This window comes from Entelurus aequoreus, linkage group LG14 (assembly GCF_033978785.1).
Source record: "Entelurus aequoreus isolate RoL-2023_Sb linkage group LG14, RoL_Eaeq_v1.1, whole genome shotgun sequence".
Classification (NCBI taxonomy): Eukaryota; Metazoa; Chordata; class Actinopteri; order Syngnathiformes; family Syngnathidae; genus Entelurus; species Entelurus aequoreus.
The window spans coordinates 52,959,290-52,973,142 of NC_084744.1; the positions used below are offsets into that span (position 1 = coordinate 52,959,290).

At 42.0% G+C, this 13,853-nt stretch overlaps 1 protein-coding gene across 2 annotated transcripts in view; it reads left to right on the forward strand.

Moving 5' to 3' along the window:
- sec24a (SEC24 homolog A, COPII coat complex component) overlaps positions 1-13,853 on the forward strand; it is a 45,354-nt gene that overhangs the window by 18,341 nt on the left and 13,160 nt on the right. For both annotated transcript variants that reach the window (XM_062070182.1, XM_062070183.1), the window contains 12 exons: positions 2,103-2,212; positions 2,287-2,399; positions 2,489-2,607; positions 2,682-2,737; positions 7,229-7,435; positions 8,308-8,431; positions 8,534-8,692; positions 11,422-11,595; positions 11,660-11,770; positions 11,837-12,012; positions 12,722-12,859; positions 12,922-13,026. In XM_062070182.1, coding sequence (XP_061926166.1) covers positions 2,103-2,212; positions 2,287-2,399; positions 2,489-2,607; positions 2,682-2,737; positions 7,229-7,435; positions 8,308-8,431; positions 8,534-8,692; positions 11,422-11,595; positions 11,660-11,770; positions 11,837-12,012; positions 12,722-12,859; positions 12,922-13,026 — 1,592 coding nt within the window. The remainder of the gene's footprint in view (positions 1-2,102; positions 2,213-2,286; positions 2,400-2,488; positions 2,608-2,681; positions 2,738-7,228; positions 7,436-8,307; positions 8,432-8,533; positions 8,693-11,421; positions 11,596-11,659; positions 11,771-11,836; positions 12,013-12,721; positions 12,860-12,921; positions 13,027-13,853) is intronic.

A 13,853-nucleotide genomic window follows, 5' to 3' on the forward strand; every position in this document is an offset into this window, starting at 1 on the left:
CAGTCATCACACAAGTTAATCATCTTTAGAGTATATACATTGAATTATTTACATTATTTACAATCCGGGGGGTTAGGTTTGGTTGATATCAGCACTTCAGTCATCAACAATTTTATTATCTGAGAAATGGACATTGAAACGGTGTAGGTCTGACTTCGTAGGATATGTACAGCGATATGAAAAATAATTGACCTGCTCAGTGGCCTAGTGGTTAGAGTGTCCGCCCTGAGATCAGTAGGTCGTGAGTTCAAACCTTGGCGGAGTCATACCAAAGACTATAAAAATGGGGCCCTTTGCCTCCCTGTTTGGCACTCAGGATCACGGGTTGGAATTGGGGGTTAAAACACCAAAATGATTCCCGAGCGCGGCCACTGCTGCTGCTCACTGCTCCCCTCACCTCCAAGGGGATGGGTCAAATGCAGAGGTTAATTTCACTACACCTAGTGTGTGTGTGACAATCATTGGTACTTAAATTAAACTTAAATAACTCAGGGTTTCCCCTTAATGTAATTGAGTGTGGTGCGCCGCCATGGCATTTTCATTACCGCCACACATTGAAAATGAGGTTGTTGTTTTTTGTTGAAAACAAAATTAAAGTAATATACTATATACCAAAATATTTTAGTGCTGGTACCAAAATATTGGTATCGGGACAACACTAGATACTTGTTTATATTGACTGGGGATGTAACAATAAACGGTAATAATTATTACCACGCTACATTTCTCGACGGTTATTATTAGTGTTTAAAGGCCTACTGAAATGCGATTTTCTTATTTAAACGGGGATAGTAGGTCCATTCTATGTGTCATACTTGATCATTTCGCGATATTGCCATATTTTTGCTGAAAGGATTTAGTAGAGAACATCGACGATAAAGTTCGCAACTTTTGGTCGCTGATAAAAAAGCCTTGCCTGTACCGGAAGTAGCAGACGATATGCACGGGATGTCACCGGTTGTGGAGCTCCTCACATCTGCACATTGTTTACAATCATGGCCACCATCAGCGAGAGCGATTCGGACCGAGAAAGCGACGATTTCCGCATTAATTTGAGCGAGGATGAAAGATTTGTGGATGAGGAAAGTGAGAGTGAAGGACTAGAGGGCAGTGGAAGCGATTCAGATAGGGAAGATGCTGTGAGAGGCGGGTGGGACCTGATATTCAGCTGGGAATGACTAAAACAGTAAATAAACACAAGACATATATATACTCTATTAGCCACAACACAACCAGGCTTATATTTAATATGCCACAAATTAATCCCGCATAACAAACACCTCCCCCCTCCCGTCCATATAACCCGCCAATACAAATCAAACACCCGCACAACACACTCAATCCCACAGCCCAAAGTACCGTTCACTTCCCCAAAGTTCATACAGCACATATATTTCCCCAAAGTTACGTACGTGACATACACATAGTGGCACGCACGTACGGGCAAGCGATCAAATGTTTGGAAGCCCCAGCTGCGTACGTACTCACGGTACCGCATCTGCGTATCCAACTCAAAGTCCTCCTGGTAAGAGTCTTTGTTGTCCCAGTTCTCCACAGGCCAATGGTAAAGCTTGACTGTCATCTTTCGGGAATGTAAACAATGAAACATCGGCTACGTGTTTGTGTTGCTGCAGCCGGCCGAAATACACCGCTTCCCACCTACAGCTTTCTTCTTTGCTATCTCCATTGTTCATTAAACAAATTGCAAAAGATTCACCAACACAGATGTCCAGAATACTGTGGAATTTTGCGATGAAAACGGACGACTAAATAGCTGGCCACAATGGTGTCCAAAAATGTCCTCTACAATCCGTGACGTCACGCGCAGGCGTCATCATACCGAGACATTTTCAGCAGGATATTACGCGCGAAATTTAAAATTGCACTTTACTAATCATACCCGGCCGTATTGGCATGTGTTGCAATGTTAAGATTTCATCATTGATATATAAACTATCAGACTGCATGGTCGGTAGTAATGGGTTTCAGTAGGCCTTTAAAATGAAAATTGTGTAAAAAAAACAAAAAAAAGTGATTGATAACTGCATTTTGATACTTGCTACATGCCACATGTGTGTCTTTATCTGTGTCCTTGTGTGCAGTTCCAGAGGAGTTCATGTATAATCCAGTCAGTCGATCCTACGGAGAACCACACAAACGACCGGAAGTGCAGAATTCCACCATCGAGTTTATCGCTCCATCAGAATACATGGTAGGTGTCATTTGGTGACTGAAAGTTGTGTTTTACCGACCCTATTCATTGACACGTGCATGTCTCTATTCCAGCTGAGGCCGCCACAGCCGGCTGCGTACCTCTTTGTCCTGGATGTGTCCCATAATGCAGTGGAGACGGGCTACCTGAAGATATTCTGTCAGTCAGTGCTGGACAATATCAACACGTATGTGCAGATGTGCGCTTGTTCTGTTTCACCCGCCGTTCCAAGTTTCATCCTGTTACTGTTTCATCTGTGTGTGTGCTTGACCGAAGGCTCCCCGGGGACTCACGGACAAAAATCGGCTTCATCACCTTCGATAGCACCATCCACTTTTACAATCTTCAAGAAGGACTGTCCCAGCCTCAGATGCTCATCGTCTCAGACATTGAAGGTAAGACGGTGAAACACGACACGGGTGCCTGTCGGTTATAATAACCACATATATTGTATTTTTGTTTTCTACAGATATCTTCTTACCAACACCGGACAGCCTTTTAGTAAACCTCAACGAGAGCAAAGAGGTGAGAAAGCTTGTTAGTCATGCTTAGGGAAGTACTCAAACTACATGTTGTGCCTGAAGTCAGGAACTTCTGGCTTGTGTACGCACACTTCCCCTCTTTTGGCATGTTTGAAAGAGCTGGGCCAGCGCCTGGCCCCGTTCCATGCACACACCTTCCATGCAAACAATTTAGGTTTCGATTTTGATTATAGCTTTCCATCCATCCATCCATTTTCTACCGCTTGTCCCTTTTGGGGTCGCGGGGGGTGCTGGAGCCTATTTCAGCTGCATTCGGGCAGTAGGCGGGGTACACCCTGGACAAGTTTCCATGATCATAAAAATATTATCATAAAAAAATAACTATTAATGGGCCGCGTAACGTACATGCAAATTCCTGAGATTGCAACGGTGAAACAGAAGAGGAGTGAATGAGAAAAAAAAAGAATGCGTTTACTTGAAATTGTTTTATTTATTTATTTTTTATTTATTTATTTTTTTGTCCTGTCCAGCTTCTCAGGCAAATCATATAGTTCAGGGGTGTCAAACTCGAATACATAGTGGGCCAAAATTTAAAACTGAACAAAGCCGCGGGCCAAGGTTGAACAAATTAACCTTTTAATAGGGACCCAAACAAGTTTTGCATAGAATATTGAACAAGCAAGGCTTATATAACTTTATAGTGACATGCCATATCCAGTTTCAAATAATAATAATAATTAAAAAATATCAATGGCATATCAAATACAATTTAAATAAAAATTGAATGCCTCTTTTCCATTTGCAGCCTTCTGAGGTAAATATCAACATTAACTTTTTCCACAGGCTAATAAATTTGAAAATAAAATAACAATGAATAAACCAACCATTCAGGACTTTAAACTGCTCAGTTTGCAACACACTGATCTAATCTGATGTGCCCAAGCCAGATACTTAACATCTTTTCTGGGATGCTAGTTCATTAATGTCGTGGCTCAGGCTTTGAGCTGAGGCAACCTTCATTATCGAACGAAGGTGTTCATCAGTCATTATATCTCATAGTTCCCCAGTCTTGGGGGCGTGCCTACGAGTTGTCGTCACGTCCGCTTTTCATCCATTCTAACTACGTGCCGGCCCAGTCACAAGATATGTGCGGCTTCTGTACGCACACACACGTGAATGCAACGCACACTTGATCAACAGCGATACAGGTTACACTGAGGGTGACCGTATAAACAACTTTAACACTGTTATAAATATACGCCACACTGTGAACCCACACCAAACAAGAATGACAAACACATTTCGGGAGAACATCCGCACCGTAACACAATATAAACACAACAGAACAAATACCCAGAACCCTCTGCAGCACTAACTCTTCCGGGACGCTACAAAATACCCCCCCCCACACACACACACACACACACCTTGTAGCGCCGCACATATTATGTGACTGGGCCAGCACTCGTTGGACTGGATGAAAAGCGGACGTGACGATTTTCGGCAGGGGCACTGAAATTTGGGAGTCTCCCGGGAGGGTTGGTAAGTATGAGAATTAGCGGTCAATGCGGTGTTACCGCTTTATATAATCGGCAGGCCAGCTCTAGTGTTAATTTGATATCGCCTCAAGGGCCAAGTGAAATTACACGGCGGGCCAAATATGGCCCGCGGGCCAGAGTTTGACACCCATGATATAGTTGATGTAGATGCCCATATCGGCTGTTCAGATTTACTTTACAAAAGAGAAGTGTAGGATACTTCTCTTGTTGCCTTATTTGTATTTGACTTTATTAAATGTATTTATATTATCATTTGGTGCAGCCGGGCCGGACCAGGGAGGGGATAGAAAGAGAAAAAAAGGAAGACAGAGGGGGAAATTGTGGGGACAAGAGGGGGATTAGACAGAGAGACAAAAACAACAGCAAACACAACAACAACAACAATAGAGCAATATCAGCAAATACGATATGTACAAATATGATGGTAAAAGTGAAAGCAAAGAAGTAGTTAGCGAAATAAATAATAATACAGAAATGACAATGAGCATTATTACACTACAAATGGAGCAATACAAATACCAATAGAAATAGCGCTATTGATAATGAACAATACCAATAATTTACCTCTATTATCAACAATACAGTTGTTCAAATGCAACAATACATATCCGTAATGAAAACTAGAGATACAAAAGAATGCAGAAAAATGGAGGGGAAGAAAGAGAAACAACCTATATTAACCTTGTAGATTGTTATAGTAATACTAGGTTAAGCTTTGTCAGTGTGCCATGTGTTACCCAGTTTCCCCTAAGGCAACAACGTTAATATATGTTTGATGAAACGTGAGTGTATGTATGTATATGTACAGAATGTGTGTATGTATGTTTGTACAGTGAATGTATATGTACAATATGTGTATATGTATGTTTGTACAGTGAATGTTAATGTACGGTATGTGTATATGTATGTTTGTGCGGTAATGTATGTGTACAGAATGTGTATATGTATGTTTGTACCGTGAATGTACGTGTGGATGTACGAACTTTGAGTATGTAGGTATGTACTGTATTTGTGTATGTATGTGGGAGCGTAGGTACCTATGTATGTATGAATAACGGTGTGTATGTGAGCATATGTGTATTTGTATGTACAATATATTTGTCTCCCAGTGTGTGTGGGAGCCAGAGTACGGCCACCCAGAGAGCCCAACCCACAAAAAGTTTACTTGAAGTTTGAGATGTCACCATGGTTGCTACTTTTTATTTGACACAGCTCTAGTATGCTTAATCACTAAACTCACCATTAAAAGTAAGGCATATGAATTGGCGTTAACGTAACAGCGGACGGAATCACAGAATTGGCCAATAAAATAGATTTTGCTGTTAAATGCAGAATATCAGGGAAATTGACATAAATGTGAGTGAAATGTTGTCATTGTGAGGAGAAGGAACATTTGTTTGGGAAAATAATTTGTCCGGTACCATTCATTCATCCCCGAAACATGCCCTGAACTAAAAACAAAGTTAGCAAAAACAATTCATACACCCACAACACATCACATATTTGTGTTGTTGTGAACGACATCATCTATGTAAGCTCAAGGTACAAACAGGAGACAGCAGTCGCAACCTGAGAGGCTTTTTATTTATTTTTAAACATTTTTTAAACACCTCAAGTCCTCTTCTTACTCGTCAAGCCCAGAACAGCAGCACATTTCCCTCCCATCACAATAACAACACTGTGTGTGACATCCGGTTTGACTGCGCTAACAAAATAAAGGTTTCAAAAAAGTACCTCACACAAGCATAATGTACTTAAAGCACTTATTGATACATATACAAAATTATGCATTGACTTAAAATATTAGTCAAAATTCTCCAAAGATGTATTGCACCAATAAATGTGAGGATGTTTGCATTTAATTGACAAACATATTGTTCAATTTAATGTATGACACAAAAAGTACACACTCTATGGTGTTAAAATAAACGAAAAGGTAAAAAATTAAAACGGAAAAACTTAATTTTATTGTTTTTTTATATTGTTATTTAATTGTATTATTAGTATTATTATTATTGTATTTGTTGTGGTTTATTCTTTGCTATTATTAATTTATATCTGTTTTTCTTTTGAATTATATTTAAAGTTGGGTTTTTGGTGGTGCAATAAATACTCATGTTTTCAAATTATTGAAAAATTTTATTAATCATGAATTAAGAGATCGATCAAAAATAATCGTGACTATTATTTTTGCCATAATCTTCCAGCCCTAGCCTCAGTGCGTATTGTTGGAAAAATAGCGATAGATCAATAATGGTTTTGATAAAACAATAACAATGGAAATAACACAAGATATTACTGCATACGACAGCAGCTATATTAGGAGCCTTTGCAACCTGTTTTGAAATAGTTCTCTCATCATTTATACACCAAATAATATATAGTGATATATATCGTTATCGCAGGAGGCTGCAATAAATATTGTGATATAGATTTTAGGCCATATCGCCTATCCCTATACAGTAGTATTGCTGTTCAGTATCATGACCACTGATTGGCCTACTATATTGGATTAAAGGAGCGTAAAGGTGACTATGTGGGTGTTACTTAAAGACTAAAGGGCTTTCATCATGTTTAAAACCCTTTTTTAAAAGGTCACAAACATGTTTTTTATGCTGTAGCTTTGAAAATATTTGATTTATGATCATTTTTCTACCACGGTTAGGACCAGAACCAAATAACAGCAATAAAGGAGAAATTACTTTAGACTGGAAATGAAAAGCACACGGTACACTCGTTCACCTTCCACTCCATCCATGTGCGTGATAAAAACATCATTTAATTTAGGGCAAGTCATTGACAGCCGCCAATTTGCACAACATAAATGAACAGAAGGAATCCAATAAGACTTTAAATAATCCACACAGTTGAAGTAATTGGTCAGCAGGCACCCAAGTACTTTCACGGTATTCATGGACTAGTGTGAGTACATAGTTCTGAACCATCATAGAACATTTGCTTAACTTGTCTTCCAGTTGGTGCAGGATCTCCTGAAGAGCTTGCCCACGTTATTTGAGAAGACCATGGAGACCCAGTCGGTGCTGGGCTCGGCCCTGCAGGCCGCCTTCAAGCTGCTGTCCCCCACCGGAGGCCGCATGTCCGTCTTTCAGACCCAGCTTCCCAACCTCGGAGTCGGGGCCCTGCAGTCCAGAGAGGACCCAAACCAAAGAGCATCAGCCAAGGTACATGCTTGCGCGGTGATTAAATCCGGGGTGTCCAAACTACAGCCTGCGGGCCATTTGTGTTCTGCCAGCATCTTTAGTCTGCTCCCTGAGATGTCCACAGTTTGTTTTGAAGTCTGACCCGCAGGATGTGCTGAATAACATTTTTATAACGTTGCTTTTTTATCACTGCAAATATGATGGCACCTTGTGTTGACAATACAATTTGTCGGCGACATATACATACGTCGACATAGTTGTGACGTCATCACTCGTGTTTTTTCCCCGAGGACGCAAAGTGTGGGAATATTTCCTCCTATTTTTGTTAAAAATATGAATACCTTGCTCATTTTGCAAAGCATATCTTGTTTAATGACACTACATCTGTGATACGGGAGCATTAAAAGCGGAGGAGTGTCGGACATTTGGAGAATTTGGTCCCAACTCGGTAAGATTGTTAGTGTCAGACAAAGTTATGTGAAAAATAGATTTGATTATCATTAGAGATGTCCGATAATATCGGCCGTTGAATGCTTTAAAATGTAATATTGGAAATTATCGGTATCGTTTTATTAAATTATCGGTATCGTTTATCGGAAATTATCGGAACTGTTTCTGTTCAATGTGGGCTCCAAGTCAAGGACACCCCTGGATTATTGTTTATTGTTTATTGAATGGATCCCCATTAGCTGACGCCAAGGCGACCGTTAGTCTTCCTGGGGTCCATATAGGAGCATACAAAATAAAAATACAAAGAATAAATACATTACCATACATTATACAAAAGAAAAGTACAACATAAGATAACAAAGATGGTTAAACCTAGTAATTAGATCTTTAGACTTGTTTTATTTAACACATGGTCTTTTCCTTGTGTTTTGTTTTTCCTTTAGGACATCCAGAATTTATCTCCAGCGACAGACTTCTACAAGAAGCTGGCTCTGGACTGCTCCGGCCAGCAGGTCGCGGTTGACCTGTTCCTGCTCAGCTCTCAGTATTGTGACCTGGCTTCTCTTGGTGAGTCCAGGAAGTGATGTGTAGCACGCTAATCGGTGCGAGGGTAGACCATAGGGTGTCATGAAGATGTCGTTTGGGAATGTACTTCTCTCCTTCCTCCAGGCTGCATATCCAGGTACTCTGCAGGCACCGTCTACTATTTCCCATCTTACCACCACCAACACAACCCCGCTCAGGTGCTGCGCTTCCAAAAGGATCTGAAGAGATACCTGACAAGGAAGATCGGCTTTGAGGCCGTCATGAGGATCCGCTGCACCAAAGGTACGCTGGACACTTCTTGTGACAAAAAGGATTAATTAGGAGTGTCCTCATCTGACATTGATATTGGATACCAGCAAAAAAAACGTGTATCAGATTATATCAATTTGCATGAAAATGTGCGATACAAGCAGTCCTGCAACATGTTTACTTGTGTGGGATATCATGTACGATACAAGCAGTCCTGCAGCGTGTTTACTTGTGTGTGTGATATCCTGTACGATACAAGCAGTCCTGCAGTGTGTTTTATTTGTATGACATCATGTGCAATACAAGCAGTCCTGCAGTGTCTTTGTGTGTGTAATGTCATGTGCGATACAAGCAATCCTGCAGCGTGTTGACTTGTGTGTGATATCCTGTGCGATACAAGCAATCTTGCACCGTCTTTACTTGTGTGTGATATCCTGTACGATACAGGCAGTCCTGCAGCGTGTTTAATTGTGTGTGTAATATCATGTGCGATACAAGCAGTCCTGTGGCGTGTTTACCTGTGTGATACCATGTACGATATAAGCGGTCCTGCAGCGTGTTTACTTGTGTGTGATATCCTGTACGATACAAGCAGTCCTGGAGTGTGTTTTATTTTTATGACATGTGCAATACAAGCAGTCCTGCAGTGTGTTTGTGTGTAATGTCATGTGCGATACAAGCAATCCTGCAGCGTGTTTACTTGTGTGTGATATCCTGTGCGATACAAGCAATCCTGCAGCGTGTTTACTTGTGTGTGATATCCTGTGCAATACAAGCAGTCCTGCAGCGTGTTTACTCGTATGACATCATGTGCGATACAAGCAGTCCTGCAGTGTGTTTGATTGTGTGTGTAATATCATGTGCGATACAAGCAGTCCTGCGGCGTTTTTACTTGTGTGATACCATGTACGATATAAGTGGTCCTGCGGCATGTTTACTTGTGTGTGAGGATATGTGCGACACAAGCAGTCCTGCAGTGTGTTTTATTTGTATGACAGCATGTGCAATACAAGCAGTCCTACAGTGTCTTTGTGTGTGTAATGTCATGTGCGATACAAGCAATCCTGCAGCGTGTTTACTTGTGTGTGATATCATGTGCGATACAAGCAGTCTTGCAGCGTGTTTACTTGTGTGTGATATCCTGTGCGATACAAGCAGTCCTGCAGCGTGTTTACTCGTATGACATCATGTGCGATACAAGCAGTCGTGCAGTGTGTTTAGTTGTGTGTGTAATATCATGTGCGATACAAGCAGTCCTGCGGCGTTTTTACTTGTGTGATACCATGTACGATATAAACGGTCCTGCGGCGTGTTTACTTGGGTGTGATATCATGTGCGATACATGCAGTCCTGCAGTGTGTTTACTTGTATGACATGTGCGATACAAGCAGTCCTGCAGTGTGTTTAGTTGTGTGTGTAATATCATGTGCGATACAAGCAGTCCTGCGGCGTGTTTACCTGTGTGATACCATGTACGATATAAGCGGTCCTGCAGCATGTTTACTTGTGTGTGATATCCTGTACGATACAAGCAGTCCTGCAGTGTGTTTTATTTGTATGACATCATGTGCAATACAAACAGTCCTGCAGTGTCTTTGTGTGTGTAATGTCATGTGCGATACAAGCAATCCTGCAGCGTGTTTACTTGTGTGTGATATCCTTTGCGATACAATTAGTCCTGCAGCGTGTTTACTCGTATGACATCATGTGCAATACAAGCAGTCCTACAGTGTGTTTAATTGTGTGTGTAATATGTGCGATACAAGCAGTCCTGCAGTGTGTTTAATTGTGTGTGTAATATGTGCGATACAAGCAGTCCTGCAGTGTGTTTGTGAGTGTAATATGTGCTATACAAGCAGTCCTGCGGCGTTTTTACTTGTGTGTGATGTAATGTACGATATAAGCGGTTCTGCGGCGTGTTAACATGGGTGTGATAACATGTGCGATATAAGCAGACCTGCAGTGTTGTTTATTTGTGCAAAGTTGGACAGCCAGTTAACATCCAAATGTCCTCCAATAAGCGCACATTTCTTTCTATTTTACTAAAGTCATTTACAAAAGGTAAACAGGCTACTAGCAGCTACACAACAGCTAAACACACAATAGCACACAAGCTAGACATATATTTAATAATCATTTAACAATAAAAGAGCACATATGTCAATATAAACAATGCATTTATTTTTAATGTTATTACTTATAGAGTATATTGTGAATAAATTGAGAACAGAAAGTAAACAAAAGTTTTAGCAACTGCTATGTAAAGGAAAAGGGGTAGGATTAAATAAGCTCTGCTTCTTCCTACTCCTTTTCGAACATGTTGAATAGAGGAACTGGAAATTGCGATGCATCATGTTGTATGCATGAATGTTCGAAATAAACAAACTCAACTCTAAAACAAGTATCAAATAATTATAGTTGCATATTACTTACATATACAAAGTCTCCAAGGCGTATTAGAAAGTGTCCAGTAACAAACGTGTCCGCATCATTCACCTTGCTGCGTCGCGAGCGTCACTTCATGAATATTGTGGCCCAAAGAAAAAAATTATCACTCCACTTAAATTAATTTCGTACCTTCTTTGTTCTCAAAGTAATTTCACTTGAGCAAACATTTTTTAACATTCCACACTACAAAATTATTAATGTATGTATGATATCGTATTGGATCAAAATCGGTATAAGCTCCAATATCGCAATGGTAATTGAAGTGAAAAAGGAGCTTTACTGAATGCATCAATGTGTATTGTCTCTCTCTTCAGGTCTGTCCATTCACACTTTCCACGGAAACTTTTTTGTACGCTCCACGGACCTGCTCTCGCTGCCCAACGTGAACCCGGACGCGGGCTTTGCCGTTCAAATGTCCATCGAGGAAAACCTGGACAACATGCAGACGGTGTCTTTCCAGGCGGCACTGCTGTACACCTCCAGCAAAGGTACGACTTCCTGTGCGTCTCTGCTGGCTTTTGCACCAACGTGTGTGTGTGTGTGTACCCGCAGGAGAGAGGAGGATCCGTGTGCACACTTTGTGTCTCCCGGTGGTCCACTCTATGTCCGACATCTTCGCTGGTGCTGACGTTCAAGCCATGTGTGGCCTGCTGGCGTGCATGGGTGAGAGGTTCATTCTCATCTGCCTTCTTGAACAGGTGTTGAGCGCTCATTTCCTCTTTATTTTAGCTGTGGATCGCTCGGTGACGGCCAGCCTGAGCGACGCCAGGGACGCCATGACCAACGCCGTTATCGACTCGCTGACGGCGTACCGCCAGTCGGTGCTGACCATCCAGCAGCCCGGCCTGCTGGCCCCAGCCTGTCTTCGCCTCTTCCCCCTTTACATCACAGCTCTGCTCAAGCAGGTCAGCTCCTCCTACGAGAACTCCCATGTTGAGCAAACTGGAAACTTCATGCCTAGAGATGTCCGATAATGGCTTTTTTGCGGGTATCCGATATTCCGATATTGTCTAACTTTTAATTACTGATTCCGATATCAACCGATACCGATATATACAGTTGTGGAACTATATATATTGTAGCGTCCCGGAAGAGTTAGTGCTGCAAGGGGTTCTGGGTATTTGTTCTGTTGTGTTACGGTGCGGATGTTCTCCCGAATTGTGTTTGTCATTCTTGTTTGGTGTGGGTTCACAGTGTGGCGCATATTTGTAAAAGTGTTAAAGTTGTTTATACGGCCACCCTCAGCCACCTGTATGGCTGTTGATCAAGTATGCCTTGCATTCACTTATGTGTGTTTAAAAGCTGCATATATTATGTGACTGGGCCGGCACGCTGTTTGTATGGAGGAAAAGCGGACGTGACGACAGGTTGTAGAGGACGCTAAAGGCACGCCCCCTATAATGTTGTCCGGGTGGAAATCGGGAGAATGGTTGCCCCGGGAGATTTTCGGGAGGGGCACTGAAATTTGTGAGTCTCCCGGGAAAATTGGGAGGTTGAAACTGATACCGATAATTTCCGATATTACATTTTAAAGCATTTATCGGCTGATAATATTGGCAGGCCGATATTATCGGACATCTCTAGTCATGCCTTTTGTTGCTTCACTCCTTCCAGAAAGCTTTCAGGACGGGGACCAGCACCAGATTGGACGACCGGGTTTTCGCCATGTGTCAGCTCAAGTACCAGCCGCTGGTCTACGCCATGTTGATGATCCACCCCGCTTTGTACCGCGTAGACGACCTGACTGACGAGGTGAGAAAGGCTGTCCCTTTATTGTGTTTCTTGAAGTCCTCACGTGGTTCCTGTGTTCCCAGGGAGCTCTGAACGTCAGCGAGCGCACCGTCCCTCAGCCGAGAGTGCTGCAGCTCTCTGTGGAAAAGCTCAGCTGGGAGGGCGCGTTCCTCATGGATGCAGGAACGGTTCGTGAGCTTCACACTCTTCACAAAGAAATATTTGCATCCGTCTTGTTTTGTTTCAGATATTTAACCCGCTCATTTTTACAAGGGATCAAAAGCTTTATGGAAAAAAGCGCTCAGATTCTTTGTAACGTTTCGTACAAATTATGACAAATTGACATCACAGCGCGTCTTTGCAACAGTTTCAATGGTGCATTCAAGGTGTACACGAATTTTGGACTTAAAGTTAAGTTAAAGTACCAATGATAGACACACACACACTAGGTGTGGTGAAATTTGTCCTCTGCATTTGACCCATCCCCTTGTTCACCCCCTGGGAGGTGAGGGGAGCAGTGGGCAGCAGCGGTGGCCGCGCCCAGGAATCATTTTTGGTGATTTAACCCCCAATTCCAACCCTCGATGCTGAGTGCCAAGCAGGGAGGTAATGGGTCCAAATTTTTATAGTCTTTAGTATGACTTACAACCTACCGATCTCAGGGCGGACACTCTAACCACGAGGCCACTGAGTAGGTGACTTGCGGTCACTCCCGCAGACTGCAGCTAATGGTTCTTTACCTCGATGACGCTAAGGGTGTAACGGTACACAAAAATCTCGGTTTGTTACATACCTCGGTTTAGAGGTCACGGTTCGGTTCATTTTCGGTACAGTAAGAAAACAACAAAATATAAATTTTCTGGTTATTTATTTACCAAATTTGTAAACAATGGCTCTTTCCTTTTAACGTTGAGAACACTATAATAATTCTGCCCAAAAGTAGAAATAGCTCTGTGTGTGATGGATGTGAGCCACCACTAGGCTGATCAGTACAACAGCAGGCAGTCATGAATGC